This window comes from Seriola lalandi, unplaced genomic scaffold (genome assembly GCF_002814215.2).
Source record: "Seriola lalandi dorsalis isolate HSWRI2012SDOR001 ecotype SW California unplaced genomic scaffold, Sedor1 jcf7180002054730, whole genome shotgun sequence".
Classification (NCBI taxonomy): Eukaryota; Metazoa; Chordata; class Actinopteri; order Carangiformes; family Carangidae; genus Seriola; species Seriola lalandi.
The window spans coordinates 8,272-35,858 of record NW_019525283.1 but is presented as its reverse complement, the minus strand read 5'-3'; the positions used below and the strand labels follow the sequence as shown (position 1 = coordinate 35,858).

General features: G+C 43.8%; 2 protein-coding genes across 3 annotated transcripts; one reads left to right on the top strand and one right to left on the bottom strand.

The window, feature by feature from the left end:
- Window positions 1-1,280: 1,280 nt before the first annotated feature.
- Window positions 1,281-4,437, bottom strand: 42sp43 (P43 5S RNA-binding protein). 2 transcript variants are annotated; one of them, XM_023424272.2, is made up of 9 exons: window positions 4,179-4,435; window positions 3,904-4,004; window positions 3,736-3,832; window positions 3,492-3,580; window positions 3,190-3,263; window positions 2,878-2,958; window positions 2,499-2,728; window positions 2,129-2,182; window positions 1,281-1,802 (listed from the first exon to the last, which is right to left on the bottom strand). In XM_023424272.2, the coding sequence occupies exons 1-9, from the start codon at window positions 4,323-4,325 to the stop codon at window positions 1,539-1,541; spliced, it is 1,137 nt and encodes a 378-aa protein (XP_023280040.1). In that variant the 5' UTR covers window positions 4,326-4,435; the 3' UTR covers window positions 1,281-1,538. The 2 variants fall into 2 exon arrangements, with proteins under 2 accessions (XP_023280040.1, XP_023280041.1); XM_023424273.2 differs by lacking the exon at window positions 2,878-2,958 and having other exon boundaries at window positions 4,179-4,437.
- Window positions 4,438-6,878: 2,441 nt separating this feature from the next.
- LOC111668258 (disintegrin and metalloproteinase domain-containing protein 11-like) lies at window positions 6,879-25,242 on the top strand. Its single transcript, XM_023424269.2, has 26 exons — window positions 6,879-7,557; window positions 8,329-8,519; window positions 11,824-11,900; window positions 12,283-12,349; window positions 14,323-14,405; window positions 14,529-14,592; window positions 14,721-14,781; window positions 15,221-15,402; window positions 16,458-16,529; window positions 16,764-16,930; window positions 17,042-17,126; window positions 17,749-17,839; window positions 18,415-18,466; window positions 19,070-19,169; window positions 19,434-19,505; window positions 19,663-19,755; window positions 20,121-20,201; window positions 20,288-20,338; window positions 20,416-20,479; window positions 20,624-20,729; window positions 21,459-21,578; window positions 21,685-21,853; window positions 22,476-22,587; window positions 23,383-23,473; window positions 24,803-24,820; window positions 25,133-25,242. Exons 1-26 carry the CDS (start codon window positions 7,497-7,499, stop codon window positions 25,146-25,148), a joined length of 2,346 nt encoding a protein of 781 aa, XP_023280037.1. The 5' UTR covers window positions 6,879-7,496; the 3' UTR covers window positions 25,149-25,242.
- Window positions 25,243-27,587: the final 2,345 nt, after the last annotated feature.

Below are 27,587 nucleotides of genomic sequence, written 5' to 3'. Positions count from 1 at the left end.
ACAAGGTAATTTCTGGTTTGTAAGCCAAGACTCGCACAAGTTAGAAATATAATACAAAGGCTTCTATTAATACCTCATCCTATACATACTGTATGTAAACTCTTAATGTATCCTTGATTTAATTTCCATCAAAAATCATTTTAAACTTAATGTTTAATTTCAAGACACTTGGAACAACCTACCTGCCCGGTTCCTTGAAAACCTGTGCACAAGTATAGAGGAGAATTGGATCAGTTTAAAGACAAAGGGTGATTGTGTCTGTTTTGTTTCCGTTAACTGCAGTTTTCATGAAGTTATTTGATAAATTAAAACAGTTGATGGCATTATTAGTCTGTAAAACTTTTGCACAGTACTAACACCTTCATTTCCTCTGTGAATTCCTTTTGACCCTTCACCTCTTGGAGGGTGCCCATTTAAGCAAAAGAAGAAGTGTTGTTTACCCATTTATTTTTTCAATCCATTTTGTGTTGTTCCTTATGTTCGTTTGTGTATTTTGGTCAATCTTCCCGTTTCACTTTTATAGAAGCTCAAGCAAGTTTTATTACCATGACGTCATCTCTCCTATCAGGTATAATTTATTGTAGTTATTTCTTAGTCTATGCCAGTATTTTATTATGAATGAAATCAGAATAAACAGATAAATGCCAAAGAGGTTCCAGAGGCATATTCATCACCAACAAACAGCAGAAACCCCATATTATAAACCATTAATGGAGAATAGGTATATGATTAATTTCTAATGAAAATATTTTCAGCTCTACTGCAAACCTACAAAACCTGGTAGACTGAGTGGTCAAATTACACATACGCAGTCATTCCCTCTCCTGTACAGGTTCATGAGGCCAAAATGTGAACTCCCAACAGCTTAACTTCAGTTAAGATCTGACAGCTGAGGCTCGTATTACTTGTGTTCAAAGTCTCATCCGCCCCCAAAGTGACACGCTTTCTGTGACTCAGCTCTTACTCATGTTCAGTCCTTTGTTCATATTTAATGAGCTCCAACATGTTCGGCAAATGTCAACCAATATGTGCGGCCAAAGCAAGCACAAATGATAGATGCTGGAGGAGAACAGCTGTTTGAGAGTGGCAACAATGAGATGCTCTTTCCATTGCAATTAAATGTGACTGAACAAAAGAAAAAAAATCTTGTCCTAGAGATGATACCTCTCTCCAGCAGCTGCTACTGATGGGCAGAACTCCAGCAGTGTTTCAGCACTGTTCATCTAAACACTCAAATTGAAAGATGACAGCATTAATATACCACTTTCAAAAATTTAACTCATTTATTGGGTCAACAAATGTAATGTTATAAGCATTTCACTCAAGACCTGTTGTCTTCAAAGAATTCAATCTTTCAAATTCTCAAAAGCTTGACATCTTAATGTTTTAAGTGACATTCAATTACTTCCTTTGAAATTAATATATTTTAATGTATGTCAGCTACATTATAAAACTTAAAGCAGAGAGACCCAAATTCCCAATTTCTCAAAAATTAAAGTTCAAAATTAACAGTCAAACTGCAGACGCATTTCTTTCATTTAACCTTTTACAGTTGAGACCTCAGACTTCTCTTCCAAAGGACGCGACTGTTTGATGCCAAACAGGTTGCGCAGGTTGACTTCTGGGTCAACATAATGCGGGATCTTGCGTTCATTGAAGAGGCCTGAAAGGTTGGTTTCCACTTTGGCTCGTCTGGAGATTCGCATGCGCAGGGCGAAGAGGCGATTAAGGTTTTCCTCCACAAGGGGCAGATGGTGTCCATTCAAACGTTTCTGCCAAGATTTCTTTGGCCGCTGACGTTTCTGTTGGGATAAACAAAATAAAAATTAGATGGGAAGTTTTAGGATAACATTTATGTTTTTGCAGTTTCATGCCATTGTACTAGCTGTGCAGTCATCTATTCTTTAAAAAAACAAAAAAAAAAAAAAAAAAAAAAAAAAAAACAGCTAAACCGCAAACTCTCAAGCTGAACAACTCGCCTCAGTTGTCCAGAAGTACAAAGGAGTTTGTTTTCACAGGTTTTAAGAAAAATCTATAATCAATAGTCCCCTGATCAGGTGCTTTAGTCCACTACTGTGTGATGGCTTTACCCCACATTTGCGCTGTGGGATACTGACGTGAGATTTACCTTCAGAGTGGTGGCGCTTGGGTCATGGCGAAGCAGGTGTCTGTTCATACTCTCCTGTGGAACAGCACAGTCATAATGTAATACACAGGTTGAAACTTTGAACAACTAGAAATTGCAGTACAATGTGAAGAAATCATGTCGCACCTATATTGTTTATACTCAATGATTACAATTACTCAAGTTACTTTACAACCAGTGTCAGAAATGACTTGTGTAAACAGTGTCCCAGTTGGAATATCATTTCTATTAAAATGGCAGTTCTGTATGGAGTAAATCACAACAGAATTTAAGGATACAGAAGTCTTCGAATGCAAAGAAAATAAATTTCAGGAAGTCTCACGAGGACCAGTAATAGAAAACATGTACATACCCGCATAGCAAACATGCGTGGGCAGTCAGGGAAGGCGCATTTGTATTTGAGTAGATCAAGGTGCACCTTGCGGATGTGGTGCTGCAGGTTAAAGGTTGTAGAGAAGTAGGCCTGGCAGTCTTCCCTGGGACAGACCAGCACAGGCTTATGGGAAGCGTGGATCCGTTTGTGCTTCCGCAGGGCATCCGCTTTCTTAAACACCTTCTTACACAGTTGGCATGAAATGGTGGCTGGAACACAATTTAAGAAGGCAGAATAATTAAAATAGCCATTTATTGCCACAAGACAGTGTGAAAACAAAGGCAAAATTCATCCTTTCCTGAAAGAAACATTTTGGATGGATTTCGGCTTTTTTGTGCTATGAGCTTAACATATTAACCTGGGTGCTTGGCCATGTGCTTCTGAAGTTTCCCCCAGGTGTGTTCAAGCACCTGGCAGTTAGCATACGGGCAGCGGTACCCTGCAAGGACCAAACAAGGCCACTGAGTGCGTCAGGAAATAAAGACCATTGCAGGTTGGCTCCTTCTGGGCTCTTTAGAGGAACTACATACTGTGTCACATTTGTCCTGAAAGAATTATCTTCAATGCAAGAAAAGGTTACAGGCAAATGCAGCCACAGCCCTCTTTTAATGAAGGAATTTTACATGGGAGGAAGATGAAAGGACCCCTACCAAGATCGAAATAGACCAACCTGCATGCTTCTTCTCATGAGCTTTGCGGTTGATATGGGAGTCGAACGTGGCAGTGCATCCATCCCTTGAACACCTAAGTACCCCAACCAGGGACAGACAGGTAAAAATACATTCAACCAATTCACTGGGGCCACACCCACTCAGCCTGTAACCACTCATTAATCTCCTGCTAGATGCCTGTGCTACAGTTATACTCATCTGAACTGATCTCAACTCACAGGACAGAGCTGCAGTCTGATTTTTCACTAGGCTACAGGAAACTATGCCTTGTTGGCTACACACTGTTGTACTACAGACATACTTGAATGTAGCAGACACTTCATGTCCCTTTAAATGCAGCTTAAACAGTCTGCGCTTTTTGAAGGTCAAGGAGCAGTTTGGCTGGTTACACTGTGGGAGGAAAAGAAATTATCAAGGGGTTAAAATGACACAAGAGACTAAAAAAAAAACTTGTTACTCAACAAACATCAAGAGCAAGGAAGCTGGTGTTTAAAATGCGTTTCATTGGCGCCATCTTGTGGATAAATGCGAGTATTTACACAAACCTTGAAGTATTTATTTTTGTCTCCGTGGCAGTAACGCGCATGTCTCTTCAGTTTATTTGAGTCGAAGAAACTCTTCGTGCAGGTTGCAAATTTGCATCTGAAGAAAGAAAAAGTTATATGAGGTCGTGACTGAGGGGAGCAACAGTTACAATGCGACGGGTGACTTACTTGAATTGCTTCAGTCCTTCGTGCTGAAGCATGTGGCGGCTCAGGTGGGATTTCCTCGAGAAACTGCGACCACAGCCCGCAGTTGTGCACCGACAAGGACGCTGTGGGCATTTTTGGTAAAGTTTTAACAGGTTGAACGTTCAACAATTTCATAGCCACGTTTAAAAACAAGTTAATGACGTCTTTGCCCAAACGTGTATTTAAGACTTTTTTTTTTTTTTTTTTTTTTTTTTTTTTTTTAGATTTTTTAGTGCAGGCTGAAATGTTTCCTTTACCGCGCCGGTGTGCACCGTCTCATGCTCCTTCAGTTTCCACTGCCGAGTGAAAGTCGCTCCACAGCCAGCGTGGGTGCAGTGTAACAGCTGCCGCGGCGGACCGGCGGCAGGTTTCACGCTCCGCACACCGTTCGTTTTCTCATCCATTATCTGAACACACGTTGGAAATCTGTAGCCTAATGGACAGGCCGCCGCTTTTGTCACCTTCTCTTATAGTCTTGTGAAAGGCCTTAATTGGTCATTTAGCAGCGTCTGGGTCACCTGGCTGCGCGCGCGATGACCACTGACTCAACATGGTGCGATACTGAACAAGCGCAGCTGATACTAATTAACCTAATTGTCCTGCTAAGACCAGCTGTGTGCAAACAAAGGTGAAACACGGGCACGTCAGCACATGCACCAACTACTTAAAGACAGGCAGTTGTTTTCTGGTCAGTAGTAGTGAAATTATTACATGACAAAGTGCGACAGTTCACAGACGATAAAACACCAAAATATAGATTACTAACTAATAAAAAATAAGTCAATACAAAAACAAAATTTCCAGCAACATGTTAGTAATAAAACTCTTTCATACAATAGGTTTATCCACACATTACAGGCCTTTATCACACAACACACTGGCATTACTTAACATAACAGCTGGAAAGACTTACGTCCTACATTCCCCTGTCTTAATAAAGCGAGATTTTATGTGACCTGAAAACTAAGCTACAGTGGGGAGTCTATTTCCATGAGTAACCAACTGTAGCCTACAACTGTGAAGGAAAAACTTTCCCATACTGTAGGTTTACGCTTCCTTAGGCTGACTTGGGGGAGCTGCGAATAGCACTGCTGTTTCAGGTGTAATTGTGATGCAGCTATTTGTACAGTAGAGGGTAGTGTACCTCTATCTCACAAGGCTCTATCGTTGAGGTTTACACTGTTTCACGTTTGGTATATACTAGATATACTGAAAGGATTAAGTCTTATTGTGTCTCCACCTATTCTGCAGCAAATATAGCCCGAGACATTGTGTCTCTGTCGATTTTCAAATATGGGAATTAGTGGTGAAATGGTTGAGAGTAGTGCAGACTTTGAAACTCAAAGTTTTTCTTTCAGGCACAGCCATTTGAGGAGAGTTTTTTTTTCCCTGCTGTGGTGGAGAAAGTCAGTGGTGAATTACTCATTCTTCTGTGGGACCTAATATCAGGTCAAGGTGCCCTTCAATTCTTTGGACCCCATGGGATCCAAAGAACTTTTATGTCTATGTGAAGCACCACCAGCATCCCCTCTGCAGCCCTGACTCCCCACAGCTGTCACTGCAGGTCTGTTACTCAGCTGTAGCACTGAATGCTTAATTGCCTGCATCAGGTACCACTGTGCAACGAGTGGCCCTTCTGTTTATAAGAGGAAAACCACAGAAATGGACAGTGGAGATGATGACGCTGCTGCTGCTGCTGCTGCTGCTGCTGCTGCTGCTGTTTGAATTCATATTAAAAGGAGTTTGAGATCTGAAACATCAGAGCAGCCATTCTAATTTCTGGGAAGAGGGAGGGGTGGGGGGGGGGGCACAGCCCTTGAAGCTGCCCTGCTCCTGCTGCTCCGTTCTCTTCTCCACTGTCTCTCACTCCCTGTTAGTCTCAAAGGGGGATAGATGAAATATTCAGTAGGGGCTGTCAGTGCACAATGTGCCTCCATTAGCGATGGCTGTTGCATCAAGGACGCTAACCCCGCAGGTCAGAGGGCTGAGACAGGAGCTCAGAGAGCAGGTCTTCAGGTTCACTGTTTGATTGTTTTTATGGTTCTCAAGAAGGAGCTAATTGACTGTGATGGCATTGTCCTTTGGAGATCTACAATTAAACTCTTACATCACACAGTGCCTGTCATGTTCCCCTCTAAATCAGTGCTGCCACTGTAGATCTACTCAGTAATACACAAATGATGTTTCAGATCATTTTGCAATTTTTTTTATCAGAAATTGATGATATTGAAATTCCCACACTCACTTTGGCTCTTAACAGTGATGCTTCAGATATTTGCTCCATCAGAACCTGTCCCACTAAACACTGTACTGTCTCCACATTTCTCAATTCACTCATGGACAGCAGAAAGTATTTTACATCAAATAGACAAGTGAGTTTTGGACATTTTAGTTGTCGCAAATTTCCACAGTAAGAGGATCCTTGAAAGCTTCATGTAAAATGCCACACTGTTGACTTAAGTGGAAACCAATTTTTGTAAATATCAAAAGAGGGAAATAGGCTGACCTGCCTTTAATCACCACCAAGGTTTTTAGAAATGCAGCCACTAGTATTGCCTGGAACTCAAATTGTGGAGATTATAATCATTTTAATATTAGTCCTCAGGAATTGTAGTTATAGTTCTTATTTTATATATATAGCACAAATGACAGTGTCGTTATATCCCATATAGCTTCTGCTTGAGCATGTGACAGTGTTTTATTAGTGTCTGTTTGTCAGGGAGATTTTGCGTTCAGCTGTCATGTCTCTAGTTGGTGACACGACACACCTTCATCCTCTGCAGACCTGTGATGTTCATGTGACGGAACACCAAGGTACTGCACCATTCGTACCGCTGCATTGAAAAAATGAATGGACCGTGAATCCCTAACCCACCCCCGCCCCCCTTCATGACTTTTCTTCGGCCGTGCACCTCAGCAGCCAGGCTGTCGCATCCTCTCCCTTCGCCGAGCTGCATGGCAACGGGAGGAGGAGGCTGCTCGGGATGAGGGAGGGTACCACGGTCCCACGTGTCCTCCTCACCGCAGACCCAACGCTTTTCTCTTCGCTTTCTCCTTCCCTTCGTTTCCGCATACCGCAGATTCGCTTACACACACACACACACACACACACACACACACACACACACACACACAGCTAATCCATACACCCATACGCGCCCGCGCAGCCTTGCGAAGCTATGCATCCGTTGCGCGCACTCTCCCTATTTCCTCACTGATCAATCGATAGGCCTGTATCGATCATCTCCGCCACAGGCCTAGGCAATGATTCATATTTCATTATTCTGATATGCAAATCCAAATTCTCCGTAGCGGTGTTGTCTGGAGCTGAGAGGGCGAGAGAGAGAGGGGGAGAGAGAGAGAGAGAGAGAGAGAGAGAGAGCGGCATAGAGAGGGGGAGAGATGAGAGGACGCGCATCATCAGATGTTTAGCAGATTCACTTTGGATCCTCGCCATCATTTCTGCCGTGCTCTGCTCTGTCTTTTTGGTCTTTTTTCTTCCCCTCCATCGGCCAGGTTCGTGATATTTTTTGCGGCTCTCTCGATGTTGTAATCCGGGGGAATATGTGAAGATCATGCTGGCGGTGTGGTGCTTCATGGTCTTTGCGGCAGTGGGCGAGAGGCTTGCAGTCTCAGGTAAGAGAGAGAGAGAGTAGAGGGAGAGAGGGGGTTCGGATAAAGAGCGGGAGCACCCTTTTCATTTCCTTTGCATCCACAATTTTTTTCCCCTTGCACCAGCACTTTTCTGACCCCGGCGCAGCCTGTGATTTTATTGTAGCGGGATCTCGGTGCCAAGCAGCCTACTGGCCTGAAAACCCTCTCCGATGCGGTAGATTTGCTGCATCAACACATTTCCAACGCAGCCCCATTGCCTATATCCAACGTACCCATAACCATTTACAAGCCTGTTTTATCCAATAAACATCTAAAAGCACTATGATAGAACTTGTCAATCACCAAAACAATATGTTTTGCAGCCTGATTGATGATTCCTGAGATTTAAAGATATATAGGCCCAGAGTATATATGTCTATATGGGCATATGTCAACTATAGAGCCTATTAGAAATATGGTAAGTACATTCATTATTTTTCATCCAAAACTAAAAACCTAATTATATCCACTAAATTCCTTTAAATACAACAGTGACTTAAAAAACATCTTCACTTGGTCAGTGTGATAAATTAGGTCACCAAACCATCATCATAAAGAAAGACCAGTGGCATGAATGCCTCCACAGTGTGGCTTCTTTAAAATGCATCACTTTTAAATCGGTTTCTAGAATTCACTTTCCTTACTAAAACACTAGCAGGTTAAATGGAGGCAGGCTCAGGTGTGTCGCCACCTTGCCAAGCCCACTGCACGCCCACAAGCCTGTGTTGAGTGTTCTCCTTGCACTGTATGCAGGTGAGGACAGGAGCCCGGTGCAGGATGGAGACATGTGGGACTGGTTTACCCCGGCCGGGTGGCAGGACAGCGGTGACACCACGGCTGAGGTCACCTATCCGAAGCGGCTGGTGCAGCAGATCAAGTCGGAGGAGGAAATGGCTCACGACCACTTGGATACCAGGGTGAAGAACAGCACTGGGGACACGTTGGTATGTTGCGAGTCTGGATGTAATATCCTCCTGTTTCTCTCTCACTTCTCCGACTGTGTTTATTTTCATACTGAACCACTCTGTTCTCTGTGGATTCTCCACCCAGTGGTCTTAATATGGGGGTCAGGGACACCCAGGGGTCCTTGACAAGGTTTCAGGAATCTCTTAGCAAAATGAGAAATAGATTAATCTAACTATGATTTGATTAAAAAGAAAGTATCCCAGTTGGACAATGTACGAGAATAGCTTTTTTAATCAGAAAATTCATTATTACCTCATCTAACGAAGAGATACATTAGGTGTAGGTACATTTTGTCTTGGACCTAAACCCTATAAAATGGGGGTCAACACCGGTCTCAACATGCCTCCTTACCAAGGAAGATCAACTGTCGGTGAAACTGTATCAGGGCTGTGCGTACATATACATACACATATAGGGGTGTGACAGTACCAAGACAGACTGTTGATGCGAACCTCATTTTTCCAGTGCAGCGCTCAGCTCTCTGCTGCTCATGCGGCTCCTGCTACACAGGGATGACAGTGCAGGGTGGTGTCTTGCAGCAGTCTTTTTCGCTCCTCGTGATTTTGACCTAGTTAGTCTCTGAAAATGCCTTTGAATGTCCACAGTGAAGTCGTGTCAGCCGGATGAAACCAGGACAGACAAGTCGTTGCTTCGCAGCCATTTATTCTCAGCTGAGCTCTGGTTGTGGTTCCAGTTGTAACATCTAGCAACAAGTTCTGAAACCCAAACCCTCTTTGACCTGCTTTGTGCACTGAGCGAGCGTAGTTAATGCACAGTTGATCAAAGAGCTGCTTAAATGTTTGTTTGTGGTGGCCGCCATCTCCACGATGACAAAGCTTAGCCCCTCCTGAAATATTCAGCCATCACGTCCGATCATCCGGCTGCCGTGCTGAGCCCCTGACTTCTTCATTATTCAGTGGTGTGTTGAAGTATGTCCCAATTAATTATGAAGCAGGCCTGTGTGAGAAGTGCTGCATGGTCCAAGAGGCTTGAGCTCTTCCCCATCCTCTCTCTCTCTCTCTCTCTCTTTCTCGCTCTTTCTTTCTGCTGATATGATGTAGTTCATATAGCTGCTATGAGAGAATACATTAGACTCCTTACACACACTTAGTTTGAAGACTTATAGTGAAGATGACTGTTGTTGTCCCAGGAGGAGAAGCGGACTTAAACAAGGCTGATGCTATATCATTTAAGAACAGTGACAGTGATGGATGAAATACAAACGATGACACTGTACAAGGAGACAAGGCTGCAGAAGTCCCTGTGTCAGCTGCTGCACTCGTCTAGACCTGCTGTGTTTTGTTTTTAAAATATTGAAGATGCTTAGAATGAGGGGCAAGATAAATTAAGCAGCAGGAGATGAGCTGAACTTTTTCTTTCTTTTCTGTCACTTCATGCTGAGCGGGAAATAGATCAGGCGGCGGTTTTGCTTTACTGTATTCGGTGATTTTACAATTACCTGTTGTGTTCTCTTTGAAGTGTTGTTTATGTTTTTGCATGAAGAGCAGACGTTTTAAATGTTCGACTTGATCACAGTTGTCTGCAAGCTGAGGGGTGTATACGTTTCCAGGATATAATCTTTATTAGTTGGTAGGTGTATGTACTTCTACTGCCTGTTATTGATGATACTGGTCAGTAGTAGTAGTAGTTTTTTATTCAGTCATCACACATGATACAGTAAATATAAACAATATGGACAGAAAAAAACAAAACTAAAAACAGTCAACTGTCGACGTATTAAATAGTGACTGAACAGGCTCAGGCCGAAGCAAAATGCTTATATATGCCTGACGACATTCTTATCAGTTAAACTACCCACCAGTATCTGTATAAACCACTGTTTTAAGAACCAAAAGGATATTACACATTTTTTTAAAAATACAAACTAGTATTGTTCCATAAATTGAAAAAGGGAATCACTCACATTTATAACCCTCAAAAATAGTTTTACAGATCATCCTTTTGAAAACCAAAAGCAAATTACACATTTTTAAATTCAAATTACCATTGTTCCATAACATCTCTCAAGTCATATTTGCTCTGTAGTATATCGTCTGTGAATGACTTTGATTTAGCTCTGAACATTATTTGCATCATTTTATAATATATTAAGTCATTAAATTTCATAGCTTGAGAGTTTAGAGAGAATGGATTTGTGTGATTATTATTATTATGCATGTTACATGAGATAAATGAGATACAGAAATTATTGTGAGACCAGATCTCAGTCAAATCCAGCAGCCTGTCGTTAAAAACAATTAAATCCGCCATAGCAAAAATGAAAAATGTATATTGAATTTTTAAATGAGATATTCAGTAATTTACATTTTAATAACCATTATGGCTTATAAAGATCAGTAGCAGCTTGGATCAGTTCAGAAGAAAAGTATCAGCATCAGAGACTTTCAGTCTCGAGTTTTAAACCAACTTGGATGAGACGCTCCTTAAACTGTGCACAAAAGTTTAATTATGAATCTTCAACTTCGACGAGGCAATCTCCATCTGCTGAGGAAGATCGTGCAATATGACTGAAAGCACAAGAACAGATGTGCACTGAGTGGACCTTGAAGTGAGAACAGTAAACATCAGTACACGAATACAGTCAAAGTAAAGCAGTGAAACGGTCACTGAGCAGAGGCAGAGACACTTGTGGACATCATGCTCGAGCCTCTCCAAGACAATAGTAAGAAATCTGTTGTCAGTAAAAGCCCCGTGATTCACTGCAGCCTGGTTCCTCCAGACTGAGATCAAAGCCACGCTGGCACAGTCAGAGCTGCTGAAGACACGCACTGTTTAGTCTGCAGTCAATATCATTCTCTCTCTCTCTCTCTCTCTCTCTCTCTCTCTCTCTCTCTCTCTCTCTTTGTCCTGGCCCTGCTGTCTCCTCACCTCCCCAGCTCTGGCTGCTGTCCAGTGGGGACATTGGCGCAGCTCGGCTGAACATAGACGATATCAGTAAAAGTTTTCTCCTCCTCCTCCTCCTCCTCCCCTCCTTCTGTCAAGCCCCTCTCCATCCATCTCTATCACAAAACCCCAGCCTAGCTCTCACACAGCAGTAGCTCTCTGCAGCCATGCCTTCCTGAACGCTGGCAGCCAATGTCCGTCAATGAGGACTTTATCAATCATATTATTTCCGATGCTCAGATGCTTTTAGAGAGTACACACTATTGATTCTGCTGAATTATTCATGAGGCTTTTTAAAAGCAACACACTTAACCACCATTGTTTTGTTACCCTTTAATATATGAGCTGTCAAATCTGTCTCTCTGTTTTTTCTTTCAGCCTGTCCACTTGGCTCAGAGCTGTTTCCAAGTGGAAGCCTTTGGACACACCTTCACTCTGGACCTGGAGCTGAACCAGTTTGTATCACCGTCCAAAATCATTAGATATCCTATTTATTTATTTTTATTGTACACGTTAGTATCAGTGGGTGCTCTTAATTTACTGCAGCTGTTCTCATTAGCATTTCCCTGCACTTAAGCAAATGCACTTAGTCCCTCTATTATGTTACATGACAAGATGGGTAGTACCGCACACATTGACACACACAGCTGGATGTTTATGAGTTTCCACTGACATTTATTAACACCACATGTTAATATGTTCACTTATTCTTTGTGCAATGCATTTGGAGTGGACAGCAAGTGGTGGAAAATATCCCTGATGAAACCACTTTTGATTACACAGTGATAGGAATGACACTGTTAGAGATATTCATAGTGTCTCTCCCTCTATTTGCAGCCACCTCCTGTCTTCAGAATATGTGGAGCGGCACTTTAACCAGGATGGCAGACCCTCGCAGTCTGTGGTAAGACTTTCTTTTTGGTTTGTTTTTGCATGGGTTGAGGATGTGTGCTGAGAGGGTTTTAGAGAGTGAACTTGTTTTTCGACACTTAGAAAGCAGCATATTGATGAGATGACCGGAGTTGCCGTGCGGCATTCGGTTCTGTGGCTGTAGAAACTGACACTACACTGGTGCTGTCGCCTGTGGATCTCAGAAGTAATTTAAACTTTTGTCAGATACGATGCCTCACATGGTGTAGAGCTCATTATGTAACATAAATCCTATGTCTCATGTATATTTTAAGGTCTCATTTTAGAAACAAAAGACATGCTTTTTGTTTGTTTTTATCCTCTCAGGCTGATTCTTTTATGTAATTGTGATGCTGGAGTTCCTACAGTTTGATCTCCTCCTCCTGGTTCTATCTATTTGCGGAAGCAGTATTGTGTGCTTTCTGCTTCAAAAGCACGCTGCCATGTGACCATTAGGATTATGTATGTTACAGTCCTGTACACACACATACATGTGTTTGCCTGTTAGCGTCGCGTGCGCACGCCTCTCTGCTGTGGCCTCTCTCAGGCAGCCAAAAAAAAAGGCTGTGGTGTAAAAGCGCGAGCTCAGAGCGAGAATCGTCAGGAGATAATGGGGACATGGATGAAAGCCTTTACATCTAATGTGACGTGCGCTTCTCAAGACAGACCAGAGGAATGTCACTGCAGTCTGCTAGCCAGGAGGGATGGCTAATGTTTTGTTTTTGTTTTTTTGGGTTTTTTTTTTCCTGTTCAAACATCACTGACCCCCCCCCCTCACCCCCCTAACAGCTACCCACCTCACCCAAGCAGCACTCCGTGTCCCCACCCACAATCGTTCCAAACTCTCCCTCAGCCCTCCTGACCAATCACAAGCCTGTTTCCATAGCAACCAGTTAGCTCAGCGGTGTCATTAAGTTCTTGGCAGCGAAGAGAATGAAAGAAGACTCAAAGACAGAGAGAGCGAGAGAGGAGGAGGAGGAGGAGGAGGAGGAGGAGGGAAAATAAGGAGTAAAATGCCAGTTAATACAAAGGCAAGATGAGGTTTGAAATGAGGGAGGAGTCATTTCAGAGTCTATGTGTGTTCAAAGACAATGGGTTTGTTCCCAGAGTGCTTGCAGAGCCGGTGACAGTGACCTGTAGTCAGGCCAGATTGTCGCTCAGCTGGATGGAGGCCTCACGTGACGCCTCTGCTGTCGCCGCCGCTGCTGCTGCTGCTGCTGCTGCTGCTGCTGCTGCTGCTGCTGCTGCTGGACACGGCAGGTGTGATGCATTCAGGGCAGCACATCACCAGCCCGATCTCTGTCGTCAAAACCCTTTTATTTATTTTTGTTCAGGACATGAAGGCGTTGTTTGCCTCAGATGTTGTTGCGATGCCGAGACACCCCGCTGAACTCAATTTGATCCAGGTGAACAAGTGTTCCTCACTTTTCTCACCTCTCCTGGTGGTTCATCTTCACCACCGTGACCTCGTGAAGCAGCGCGCCCACTTTTTGGTGGGGGGTTGCTTTCAGGAGATGAAAGCCAGGGCTCTGCTGCGGCAGTCAAGGTTGTTAAAAGGACAAAAAAGAACAGAGCGGATTTCTCCTTTTTCCCTTTCATCTCGTGTCTCTCAGTTGCAGCTTGCCTGCTGCATTACTCCATGTTAAATCCTCAGATCTGACTGTGTGGGCCACACAAGTGTTGATTTATTGAAGAGATCCTTGTGCTGGGTCTACCTCCACCGCTGTTGCCAGTGGAGGAGAATAGAGTGTAGTAGAGCACAGGACACAAGTAGGTCACAAACGGTTCCATAAACTCCAAAGCGGGGTAAGAGGGAGACGGGAGCCACATATGCAGAGGTTGTGAGAGGTTTTTCCCTCAGAGCCGACCTATCATGATATGTGTTGAAGTGTAAAAGCCTGCGCCTGTGAGGCCTGAAGTGAGTCAGTATTGGCTGTTTGATGAAACAGGGGTGTGTTGTGTTCACAGGGAGGGGAGCACTGCTACTACCAGGGAAGGTTAAGAGGTTTACCAGAGTCCTGGGCAGCTGTCTCCACCTGCCACGGCCTGTGGTGAGCCCGGTGCTAAACCTTTATTTGTAACATCAAAGATGGCCTGCTTAATTTTTCTACATACATAATCATGTCTCTAAACCCTGCTCTGAATCTCACTGTCTCTCTCATGTTGCTCCTCAGCGGGATGTTCTCTGATGGCTTCTTCTCTTACGGGATCGAGCCGGTGCACAATGGGACCAATCAGGTAAACAGTCCTTGGATCACAGCTGTAGTGTTGTTGATCAGCACGGTAGAGAATTTAATCCTGGAGTCTGATTTTGTCATTTTTAGGTCCTAATGTGTCTAATGTCATTTGGATTTATTCTGTTAAAGGGTGATGGCGCTCACTTAATCCGCAGGATGCCTGATATCAGACTGTCCCCCCTCTGCGCAGGTACATGAGTTCCTAGTTGCTAGTTACCACTGACGCTCATGTCACATCAGAATGATATTGTCTTTTCTTACCTGCTCATCTTATAACCACCTTTCCTTCAGTTCGAGTAATTACACCTGTCCATTGTCATTTTAAAGTGAATGTTACTTAATATTCCATGCTACTGCTTATACTACTGCCCAGTAAACCTCCAAACGGCAACTGTGGCCTTTCTCTCATGCTCAAAAATTGGAAGTGAAATCAAAAAGATAGGAATTGCTTAAACCAGTGAGACAGGACAAAACCAATGTGATAATTAAATGGGATGTAATTTTTAATCAGTTTAAACAGGGTTGATTACAGTTACAGGTGTTTTGACTGAAATTGAGATTTTAATTTGTTGCTCTGTAACTGTATTATTGCCCTAACTGCCTGGAGCTCTGCTTCTCTGTGTGTGCAGACTGTACAGAGGACAGTGAGTGGGATAGCACGGGAGGTGACGGCGATGACGCCAGGCCAGACCAAACGAGGGAGCAGCAGGTGTCCGGGGGGCTGAAGCGCTCCAAGAGATTTGTGCGCAAGCCCTCTGTCCAGACTGAGACCAAATACATTGAGTTGATGGTGGTCAACGACAATGAAATGGTGAGTTAAATGTATATTTGGCTGCCGGTTGCTGCAGAGAAATTAGAGGTCAGAGAGGATGAGCTGCCAGCACGGTTTGTGTGGGTAACCATACACCAGGTTCTTCTCTAACGGGTGGGAACCGCAGTGAAAAGCTTTAGCTGTCATAGGTTCAGAATTTTACTACAAAGCTTTGCATACATGAACATTATGGGCCTCATCTTACACCCGGCGCAAAGTGCAAAGTGTCCAGTTGTGATTTTCCCATCCAGTGCCCGCACCGTTTAAATAGCAAATAAACTTGCGCCCATGGCCGCGTTGGTCTTAAAGAGAGGTGTGGTCAGGCGCATTATTACCACATTGCTTTCATGAAGCAGCTGAAAGTGATTGCGTGATTGACCAACAAAAACCTGGTTGTAAGTCAGTGTCAGTATTTCACTGTTATTTTTAGGGCGCATTGTCAAGACAGTAATATGCGTCTACATACGTGTGTCAGGCCTGGGCTCACTGGTCAGTCACAATATGTGATCAGCTGACCAGATATAGAATCTATCTCTGTGTGAAACACTGTGCCATTATAATAGCAGTCCACCAAGGTGCAAGCACGTCTGGCAGAGCGGGAAATTATAATTTTTAATAATATTTTATAATAACAATTATTATTGTTTTATACCCTCAGAAAGAGATGAAAATAGATGCTGTAAAAAAACAGTCTCTGCTGTTTTACGACTTTAAGTTGAGTGAATAGACTTGTCTGACTTTTTATCAGAGGAAGGGGATGTATGAGATCAACAGTGCAGACAGTACGTACAGCACAGTGTTTAGATGTGTGTTATGTAACACTATTATGAATAACGTTGCCTTTGTGGGCTGTTGATGTGAGTAATACATGGAAATAAAATCAATGATGCCTTATAATGATGAGGGTCCTTACAAGTATAGAAATACAAACGTGTGTTTATATATATACTGTATTTGTGTGTGTGTGTGTGCTTGTGTGTGTGTGTGTGTGTGTGTGTGTGTGTGTGTGTGTGTGAATGTGATCCATTCTTTATGCCATCTGTGTCTCTCCACAGTTTGTACAGCTGCGTCGCTCAACTAGCCAAACCAAGAACTTTGCCAAAGCAGTGGTCAACATGGCAGATGCGGTAAGAGCTTTGTTTGTAGGATTATAATCCTCCTACTGCTAAACTCTGCATACACACGCTGCCACCTGTCTAGAAAGCGTGTGTGTGTGTGTGTGTGTGTGTGTGTGTGCACATTTCCACATTTGGAAATTATTTATCCCTGATAGCGCTCAGCTCTCCATGTTCAGTGCTCGGCTCGCAGCACAGGTGCCAGGCCAACAAAGCAGTAGACTGATGGGCATTTTTGGTCCCCAGATCTACAAGGAGCAGCTGAACACAAGGATCGTGCTGGTTGCCATGGAGACCTGGGCCCCTAAAAATATGATGCCAGTAGTTGAAGACCCATTGATAACGCTGCAGAACTTCATGAAATACAGGAAAGACAACATCAAAGAGCAGAGCGATGTCGTCCACCTTTTCTCGTAAGACAACTTGCAAGAGAAAAATTTCCACAGAAGTAAAGCTTGATGTTTGGATACTAGTTTAGGTTTTAATTCATATAATGTCTTTATTTTTTTCCCTGTGCACCTCAGAGGGCGTAATTTTCACAGCAGCCGCAGTGGGACGGCCTACACAGGAGGAGTGTGCTCTCTAACCAGGGGAGGAGGAATCAACGAGGTGAGGACAGTCTGAGAAGCTCCCATTCACTTTGGCATCAACAGGGATTCATTTAAACAAAAGTCAGGGTTAACCAAGATTTAGCCAAACATAGTTTGAAATGTTTTTTAATTTAATCTCACATTTCTTTCACAATTTGAATTAAACCATTCATCAGTAAAACTAAGTTTAATAACTTAAACCAAAATGGAAAATCAGCGAAACGACTTCAACTGTCCTTTTAAAGTTGAGATCAGACTTAAAATGGAAGTGTAAAGGTCTGGAGTAACAGAGCCAAGTTTAATCTAGGTTTTGAGAGGACTTATGGGTCACTGGCTCCATCTAAGAGCTGGCTCAGTATTTTACTGGTCCTAGCAAGGAAGAGTCCTGCATATAACCCTGGTAAAACAGCAGACTGTCATCAACTTCTGTTTTTGCACAAATGAAAAAAATGAGATATGAGACATTAATTAATGAACTTTAAAGCTGCTGTTATGTAGATTTTGTTTCATTTGGACAGAGGCAGACTGTTTCCCCCTGTTCGATTTAGTGCAACTCAAGTTAGCCAGAGGATTATACATTAGTGTTCCTCCCATCTCCCAATAAAGCTCTCATGTATGGATTCAATATGTATTCATTTCAGTATGGGAATGTCGGTGCAATGGCCATCACTTTGTGCCAGAGTCTTGGACAGAACATCGGGATGAGGTGGAACAACGCCCGTAACTCTGCAGGTAAAAGACAAGCGGAAAGCTTTATAATGCAGGTTAGAAGGATGGAGAGAGATCTATAAACCAGCTGAATAAATCAGCAAAGCAGGCAGAGGCAGAGGGATTGATAGCTGGGTGTGATGGGAGTGTGTGTGTGTGTGTGTGTGTGTGTGTGTGTGTGTGTGTGTGTGTGGTGGGGGGTGTTGGCTGAGATCGTAGGCTCTGCATTGGTATCTCCGTCCAGCAGTTCTCTTCTGTAATTAGACTTCTCCATTAGGTGATTAGTCACCTGCGTCCAAGAAGGAGGGGTTGGTGGTTAGAGCATCGCTGCCACTGAACAATGGGCCGTGTGATTAATGTTGAAGAGCCATCAGGTCCATTATTCAATGCCAGGACAAGAGCTCAGTGCACACAATACATACCGCTGTCACGAGGAGAGGTAGCGGGTCTATGGGAAGCCTTTCTTCTTTGTCATACGTAGAGCTGTTTCTCAAGACGTGCTGCAGCATGTGAAGCCGGTTATATTCCCCCCTGGTTTACTTACATCACTTTTCTCCCACTCTCCTCTGCGTCCTCCTTCCTTCTGCTCGTCCTCACAGGAGACTGCAGGTGCCCAGACACCTGGCTGGGCTGCATCATGGAAGACACGGGGTAAAGATCCACTGACAAAAAAAAAACCATAACACACTTGTAACACCTGTAAAACACTTCTCTCTCTCTCTCTCTCTCTCTCTCGCTCTCTCTTTGTTGACATGACAGCAGGAGTGTTTCCTTGTTGCACTCCCTCCAACCTGCGATTTGTTCCATTCATTTCACTCAATTAGACAAATTAAACACCTGTAACAGAGGGATGCTTTGACTTTTACTTCAGTGCACCGAAGCCAGTGATGATCACAGCTTGTATCTGATGCATTAAGCAAATTTGTAGAAACATCAGACATCAGCATGCAGCTCTCTGTAAAAGAATCACAAATGGTGAATTAAAAGTATTTACTATATGAGCGATTTGGATTTGGCTCTCCCCACCAGATGGAACAATAAAGATTTCAATTATTCATTTGAGCAATATCTTACTACAGATGGTAACATTTCTGTCAGATTGCAAAGTGATGGCACAGACACCCACAGTGGATCTGGCATTCTTCACTGGTAGAAATGCATTATGCTGTTTGTTATTTGATTTTCTTGTCATGTCGTGGTCTCGATCTTTGTGTGTGTGTGTGTGTGTGTGTGTGTGTGTGTGTGTGAACACAGATACTATCTGCCCAGAAAGTTTTCTCGCTGCAGTGTTGACGAGTACATCCAGTTCTTACTCCAGGGGGGCGGGAGCTGCCTCTTCAACAAGCCCAACAAGGTGAGGGCCATGTGGGGATGTAGGATGTGGTGACAGAAGCCGCCTCTGAGTGTCATTATTTATAGACTAACGAATTATCCTCGTTTCCATCAGAACACACATTCACATACAGGACTAAAGTTTATTTTTCTTTTTTTTCCTGCTTTAAGAGACGTGCCTCTCGTCTCATCTCTATATTACCGACACATGGACTCATGTCTCGTCCATCTGTCTCCTACATATATACAGTATGTGCTCATACATCTCCCTCTCGGTCTCTCTCAGCTGTTGGATCCTCCAGAGTGTGGGAATGGCTTCGTGGAGCCAGGGGAGGAGTGTGATTGTGGATCCCAGGTGGTGAGTAGCCAGTTGGACATGGCAGCGTGAAAGCCAGCTCTTAAACCTGCTGCAGATGGGCAGCGCTGCCACGTCCTGTCTCTGTGAGAGCACTGGACGGTGTGGTGTTTTTTTCTGAAACAGAACTGATGGCTTCTTTTCATGTGTGTGCCTGCAGGAGTGTGCCCGCAATGGAGGAGCCTGCTGTAAAAAGTGCACACTTACCCATGATGCCATGTGCAGTAATGGACTCTGCTGCAGTGGCTGCAAGGTGAGGTAACCTTTATTACAGAGAAGCAAAAAATGGACGCAAAGAAATGAACTGAATGAAATACAAATTCTCCTTACATGTAGAAAAAAAAGTGAAAGACTCTTGAGCCAAAACATCTGCTGCACTGTGAATTCTCAAAAAGAAAACTAGAAAAGAAATAACTGGAAATAATATTTGTACTTATAACAGTTATTCCTGCGTGGAACAAACCTCAGCGTGTCTGGTGCTTTAAACAGGAATAAGAAAAGTCATGTCTTATCTCTGCATATTGCATATTGTGGTGCATTGACATGCATTAGAAATCATCTGTATGATCACTAATAAAGTACTGGATGTACCTGATGCCTTTTGATGCTGTGCCCTAGTATGAGCGGAGGGGCGTGGTGTGTCGAGATGCTGTGAACGACTGTGATATCCCGGAGACCTGCACCGGAGACTCCAGCCAGGTAGAGCTGAGTGGATGCGACACTGGGCAAAAACTGTAAGATCGACCGGAGTATCCAGTTCATGATGTCCTTCTCTTCTTTTGCAGTGCCCTCATAATGTCCACAAGCTGGATGGCTACATGTGTGATACCAGTCAGGTAAGGGCCGGGTTGTGGCACGTTTCTGTAGTCTGCGGCTCTCTCTGACACACACTACTGTTGCTTTATCTCTTCAGGGCCGATGTTACGGTGGACGATGCAGGACACGTGACGGGCAGTGTAGGGGACTTTGGGGCTATAGTAAGTATAAAACACATGTACAGCACAACCATCAAATATGCATGTTTTATAGCTTATTATGTATCCATGCACAGTGTGTACCCATGTTTGGCCGTCGTCTCACTCTCCTTGCTATAATCTAAACATGTTCGTTTGCCCGCCCAGATTCAGCAGACAGGTTTTGTTACGAGAAGCTGAATGCTGAGGGGACAGAAAAAGGCAACTGTGGTCCAGGTCCTGAAGGCCAGGGCTGGCTGCAGTGCAACAAGCCGTGAGTAACTCATCCCTGATTCCCTTTACTGCTCACTTTATTGTGCAAAAGAAAGTGGTGGCTCAGCTGCATTTTAAGCGGAGGGTGCACTGCTATAGTTTGAGTCTGAAGTCTGCAGAGAGGAGAAGACTGGCTTCAGTTAATAATTTTCACCAAATCCAATGAAAAGACCAAAACCAATGTATTTGAGGGGATTTGGTTGTTTTCATAGACTGTATATAAAGATGGAAGTAGCCTCTGTCACAAATAGGTTCCTGAAGAGAGATTTTGAAGCTCAGCGTCAGCTGCTCAGAGTCAGCTGCTCCGCCAACACCAATTTGGCAGCGCCTGACTCCACCCCTAACTCTCAGTTAATCCAAAAATGCTGGCTTGTGGTAAGCATACACTCACAAAAGTTCACCCTCCGTACAGTTTTCATGAAGAAGGAAATTAGCTATAGAGACCAAGACATATTTATTTCAGCTGTAAACTTGGACATTTAAACATGAGTTTATGGGGATCGACTCACTTTTGGAGTCAGCCTCAAACGTCTGTTTTTGATACTTTGGTGTTGGCTTAATTTTTCAGCCTGAAAGGTTGCCACTGGATTCTAACATGTAGTTGGAAACCTAGATGACCAAAAAAAATGTCCCAGATCAACTTTTGAAAACAAAAAAAAAGTGGACTACTGTGAACACAGCACAAGTTTGATGTGCATTGTCCTCTGTCATTTACTTCTTTCTGTTTCAGTGATGTTTTATGCGGCTTCTTGTTCTGTGCCAACGTGACGACGAAGCCAAAGTTCGGAGACCTGCAGGGCGAGGTGACCAGCTTCACCCTCTATCATCAAAACAAATACCTGGACTGCAGGTAAGTGTGTCATATCCATCTAATCCAAAAAATTTCAAATCTGTGTCCCTAAGCTTGTTAGCTAGCTTTACACCTCTTCTCCCACCCGTCTGGATGCTTCACTCAGAGGTGGCCATGCTCTGCTGGAGGATGGCTCTGATCTGGGCTATGTGGAGGATGGCGCTCCCTGTGGCCCCAACATGATGTGTTTGGAGCGACGCTGCCTCCCTGTGGCGGCGTTCAACCTCAGCACCTGTGCGGGATCCAACTCTGGGCGCATCTGTTCCGACCACGGGGTAAAAAAATAAATAAAAGAAAATTGTGAACCTTCCCGGGATGCAATGATTACCATTGTTTCAAAAGCATTTTAGTTCCTGTAATCTAACATGTATTTAAGACCTGCTTCACATTTAAATATAACCATTGCTTTTAAAGATTTGTTCTTCTTCAGCATTTTCAGGCTAAAATATGTCTGTGTTACATGTAGGTGTTATTTTAACAGCATTTAAAGCCACGGTCAGATTCAAACCCAGGTTTCTGCAGTTAGGAGTAACCCTTTATGACATGCACACTACTGCTTTGATTTTATTCACTAACATGTCGGTAGCCTAACCATCAGAGCATGAAGGTTATGCACGTAATGTGCATGGTTAAAGCTAGATTATATTCATTTGGATCCCACCACGAACTGAACCGGACATCCTGTACTGAACGGCACGGCACAAATCCATGTACCATTACACCCCTAACACCGTGCAGAGATGTCTTTCGACTTGCAAACCACCATATCCATGCTAACTGGCTACATAGCTGTTTTTAACTTTTCTCTGTGCTGGACTTTGTCTATTTGTAGGCATTGTGCTTGATTTTCATCTCCCTCTCTCCCTCTCTCTCTCTCTCTCTCTCTCTCTCTCACAGACCTGCAGTAACGAGGTGAAGTGTATCTGCGACAGGGACTACACAGGGAAGGACTGCAGCGTCTTTGATCCCATCCCTGAGCCTACAGTCCCAACGGGCCCCGAGAAGAAAGGTCCATCCGAAACTACCCATGTCTCTCTTTTCTGTCCGCTTCTCATATCCCCCTCATAGTCTCCCCCCATCATCACTGTAGCATCTCCATGTGCCGGAGCAGATCACCACATCATTTCCTCAAACACTAAGAACAGCTCACCTGATCACTGTGAGAACGTTAACATCAATATTTAGGCCACAGTGTTTTCCTTCCTGCTGCGTCTTGGTTTCAGTGTTGATGTGTGAGAGTGTGGGTGTGTGTGGAGACACGTTTTTCCATCAGAGCATATGTGCATGCACAGTATGTCGGTGTACGTGTGTATGGTGGTGATGTATGTATGTCTTGCAGGCACCGCCATCTTCAAGTGTCTTCCTTACTTTCTTCCAGTCTGCCAATGACACAGAGATATTGAGCAGCTGCCCTCATAGGGCCAAAAAAGCCAAAGCCACCCTGAGCAAGAGGGTGTCCAGCTAAAAGAGCAGGAGAGGGAGAATGAGAACAAAGTAATAAAATACTCTCTCCTTCATTTTTCTTTTGTAACTGTTGTCTTCCCTGACCTCCCTCGCTCACCCGCCCGTTCTCCCACCTCCACCCGACTTGCTGGTTTCCTCCTCTTCCCCCTCATTTCTCTGTCTGCAGGTATCTCTCTCTCCCTCTCTCTCTCTCTCTCTCTAGTTGATGTTGTTGATGTACCGTGTTGATGCTGTCCTCTGACGTGTGTTTTTTAGTGGTGTTGTTTTGTTTCTGCCCTTCCTCTTCCTCCCCCTCCTCCTCCTCCGCACCCTTCCTCCCCCCCCTCCTTCCTCTGCGCAGGTCCCAGTGGCACCAATATCATAATAGGGTCCATCGCAGGTGCTATTCTCCTGGCAGCTATAGTCCTAGGGGGAACAGGATGGGGATTTAAGTAAGAGTTCTGGCATGCCTTTGTGTACCTGTCTGCTTCTACCTAAAGGACCCCCCCTGCCCCTCCCACGCTCACCCCTCTAAAATAACATGCCCGTTTGCAAGTCGGCTCCCGACCCAGGAAGGGGAGCTGGGGAGCCAAGTCTGAGACGTGCTAATGCTTGAACTGCTTTTGGCGTTGAACTCCGTATGAAATAGTTTTAATTTCCTCTGATCAGATCTGTTATCAACTCTGAGCTCCATCCTGCACTTTTCCTTCCCCCCCCTCCCCCTCCCCTTACGAGCCCAGCCTTCTGTAGCGTGGACAGGGCAGGACCGAGATGTTTTTTTCTGCCAGGATCCATCGCAGCACTTCTCTCATGACCACTAGAACTGCCGTGACTTAACTCCACTGGTGCCACATCTGGAAGTTCCCCCCGATTGCAGTTTCCCCAGCCATCAGTCTCTGTGTAGTAACGAAAAGCTCAATGGCTACAGTGGATTCACTTTTTAATGTTTTACCTATGGTGCTATTTTATTTTAGTTCCTTATTTTCTCCTTTAGGCAGCATCCCCAAATGCGCTCGCTGCAGTGCATCTTCTGCACTGCTGCTCCTGTGTATGCTGGCTATTGTCCACTCCTTATATTCTGCCCTAAAAGGACTGTTCCCACCTCACTCTCACTGCGATTCGTTAGACGTTTGTGGCTGATGAAAAGCCTGGTTAACTGAAAAGCTACATTTTAAAGACTTATACCATGTCGTCAGTCCTTTTAGGGTCAGAGGTTAAGTGTCTGTGCATGTGTGCATGAGCTGTTCACAGGAAGTCATCTCTTCCTAGTCAGACCTCTGGCGTAGAGGGAGGGTGTGATGGTGTCTGGTGTAACGCCCTGTCAGGCTCTATGGGACTCAGAGGGTCAGTGCCATGAGCGCTGTAGACCTGCTGCATGTGGTTCCATCACTATAGTCTGGCAAGAAAGATTTTGGAAAGGACTGGTAGATGAATAATGGATTAAATGACTGACTGAGTCATTGTTTGATTCATGTTTTTCCTCTAAAATCTGAATTATGATACAGTAGCCAGTCCAACATGGAAGAAAATGATTCAAACATTGATTCATGTTTTCTGTCCACATTTGATATTAAATCCTGTGTATGCTTTGATTAATTATAACTATAGAATGATTTATCTTTTTCTTGCACAGCTGTACTGTTAATGTGAAGATCTAATGTTAAATGATCAGCTTTATAACATGCCTCTAAAAGAATTAGTAGTGTTAGTTATTTTTGCTATTGTCATTGACATGTATTGACATTTTGTCTTTTCTCTCGGTGTGTGCTCATGGGATGCAGGAACATTCGAAGAGGAAGGTATAACCTTGAAACTTGTGAAGTCCTGTCCACGGAGCAAAACACCCCCCCACCCACCCAGCTACTTACTCATTCATCCACCATCTGATCATCCCTTTTAGACTCTAAATGCTTGAATGCTTCACTTTTTATCAATTCTTGCTTAAAAAAAAATCCCCATTCTTGTCTCCACTCACATAAAATCCTTCCTTTATCGTTTATAGCAAAATGTCTTCATCCATTTTTCAAGCATCTTCATCCTGTCATCTGTGCAACTGCCTGTATCGTTTTTTCCTCCTGTTAACGACCTCTCTGTTTCTTCACTTCTTTCAGATCTGGTGGCGGATAAGACGTCTGTCTGTGTTTCTGTCTCTATGTCCTGTCTGTTCTTGTCTTCCTCCTCCCACTGTGTCATTTCCACGTCAGAGAAGAGGGGAAAAAAAAAAAAAAAAAAAAGTCTTCCACTCCTGTCGCAAAATCTCTCCAAACCTCTTCTGATAATTGTGTCTTCTACACTCCCCGTCTACTCCTTGTTGTCTATCCTCCTGCCGGGCTCGGCCCTCCTGTGGGCCTGTGGAGCTCCTCTCACCTCTCACCAGCCAAATCATACTTGTGTGGCTGCTGCCAGCCGGCCACTGACGATTGTGTCCGGGCCAATACCTAAAGCGAGCAGGTGGCTCTCCCTGCGGGAGACACCGGGGTCTTCCTCCAGTCCAGTGGCTCTCAGAATGTGCTTTGGTGTCTGTGTACCTACTTTCCTCACATCTCGGACAGTCTGATAAAGAACATATCAACGTTGGACCAATTTAATATGAGACTTGTATTTCCAATGCCTGCCTGCACACACTCTTACCTGGCCGCCACTTGAGTCCCTGCTAAATGCAGGACAAGAGCACAGACTGGCCATCCAACAGCCTGAAACATGTCACAGGAGTTGAATAGTTTCCTTTTTTCTTAAAGGAGAAGGACCTGAGGCTCAGACCCTCCAAGGCCAGGCCTTGACAAGGTGCATCTCACGGAAGACAGTGATCAGTTTTAATCTGCAAAGTTTGACAACATGGACAAAACCGAGAAGAAACCCCACAGTGGACTGTTGTTAGCATGTTTTCCAAAGAGAGACTGGGGAAAGACTAATTATCATATAAGACGATGACGTTTCTGTTCATTGTTGTGCTTAACCTGCCCGCCCCCCCCCCCACACGAGTTTTCAGGTACAAAAAGGGAAGCTAGGTGTTATGGTTTTGGGATCATTTTCGAACACTGAACTTTGAAGCAGCAGAGACCGCAACTTAGTGTTTCCTACCACAGGCCGACCAACATACATTCCACGATATTCGTCTGTGTGCGTGCTCACCACTTTTAGGCCCAAAGTTTGTACCATTAGGTTTAATGTGCGTGTCTGTGTGCATGAGTGAATGTGCGGATGTGAGAGATTTTTAAAGAAAGGAAGAATGTACGCGTGTTTACATTAGTGTTAGGGGCAGTTGTGTCCGTGTACACCTTAACACTCCTCCTATCTACCTGTGATAGGCAGGTTTTTACCTCTAGAAGATCATTTGTTTCTACAAACTATTGTGTGCTGCAGCCATGGCACCATAAAGGCAGCACATTAATAAAGAATTCAACTGTTTTTATGTCATGTATCTACAGAAAATGAGCACTAGCCAACTGTATTGCACACCTATTTGTAAATATGTGCAAGATATACTGAATGTTAAATGCACTGTATGAAGATTTATTTAAAGCTATGTTAAAATTGAGTGAGTTTTATCTGTTTCAGCAAGACATATAGCTATGAGTCTCTTGACACGACCTGCATCTGCAAATCTCTCCTGTAGTCAGCGCCGTCCACGCATCTTTAAATGTGGCGTCGCAGCTGAGCTATAGCTGCCTCGCCATCTCTCTTATCATTCCAGCTATCTCTAAAATGTCATGAATCTTTTGTACATTTGTTGATAGCCTCCCTCCCCCCCGAGTTCTGGGCAAACGCCACAGCCCAGAGACTCTGTAACGATCCCCGCTGTAAATGAGATTAAAGAGATCTAGAGTGGGTTCCAGGAGGCAGCTTGTCTGACACTGTGTGAGTGTGTGAGGTCAGTTTGGTTTGTTCGAGCTTTGCACTATGGCAGATGCACTATTGTTATTACAATATGTACAGAGTTGGTATCAAACACAATCTGTTTGATCAGTTTGAAGTTGAGATGGGGAAAAAAAAGAGGAAATGAGATGCGTTTTACCCCGTATTTTTAGACACTATCTTTTTGAATTGAGACAAAAATAAAGAAATGAACTAAGACTTGTAGATGGATTGAGATGAAGGTAAATAAAATACTAAAACATTAAACCACACCTCCTATGGTCACATCTCCCTGCCTTTTAGTGTTGGTATTTGTTTTTTTATGGTTTTAATAGATGGTTGGACTTTGGGAGTTTTATACTTTGGTTTTGTGCTTCTGAAAAACATTTTTAAACATAATCACCTTTATGTTAAAGTAGCTATGTGTAAGTTTTGCTATCGCTACATAACCAATTTTAGCATTAAGAGCTAATACAAACCTACCAGTCTACAAGAAACGTTGTAAGTTCAGTATTATAATCCATTCCTTTGCTCACCAAGAGCCGTCTCCGGAGGTGGAAAAGCAACACCAATGTTAACTCTTTGATTTGCTTCTGTTTCTATCACTTCGTTAGTGCTACTGAAGTTAGCATGCTAACCGTCGCTGTGAGCATATTATAACCTCTTGTATTGAAGCTCTCGTAAATAAACAGCTGTTAATGCTAATGTTGG

Coding starts and splice junctions, on each gene's coding strand:
- LOC111668258 (XM_023424269.2), top strand. CDS start 7,497: ATGCTGGCGGTGTGGTGCTTCATGGTCTTTGCGGCAGTGGGCGAGAGG. Junction 7,558..8,328: donor CGAGAGGCTTGCAGTCTCAG/GTAAGAGAGAGA, acceptor CACTGTATGCAG/GTGAGGACAGGAGCCCGGTG. Junction 12,350..14,322: donor GCAGACCCTCGCAGTCTGTG/GTAAGACTTTCT, acceptor TTGTGTTCACAG/GGAGGGGAGCACTGCTACTA.
- 42sp43 (XM_023424272.2), bottom strand. CDS start 4,325: ATGGATGAGAAAACGAACGGTGTGCGGAGCGTGAAACCTGCCGCCGGT. Junction 4,005..4,178: donor AGACGGTGCACACCGGCGCG/GTAAAGGAAACA, acceptor AAATGCCCACAG/CGTCCTTGTCGGTGCACAAC. Junction 2,959..3,189: donor TCATGAGAAGAAGCATGCAG/GTTGGTCTATTT, acceptor TGGTCCTTGCAG/GGTACCGCTGCCCGTATGCT.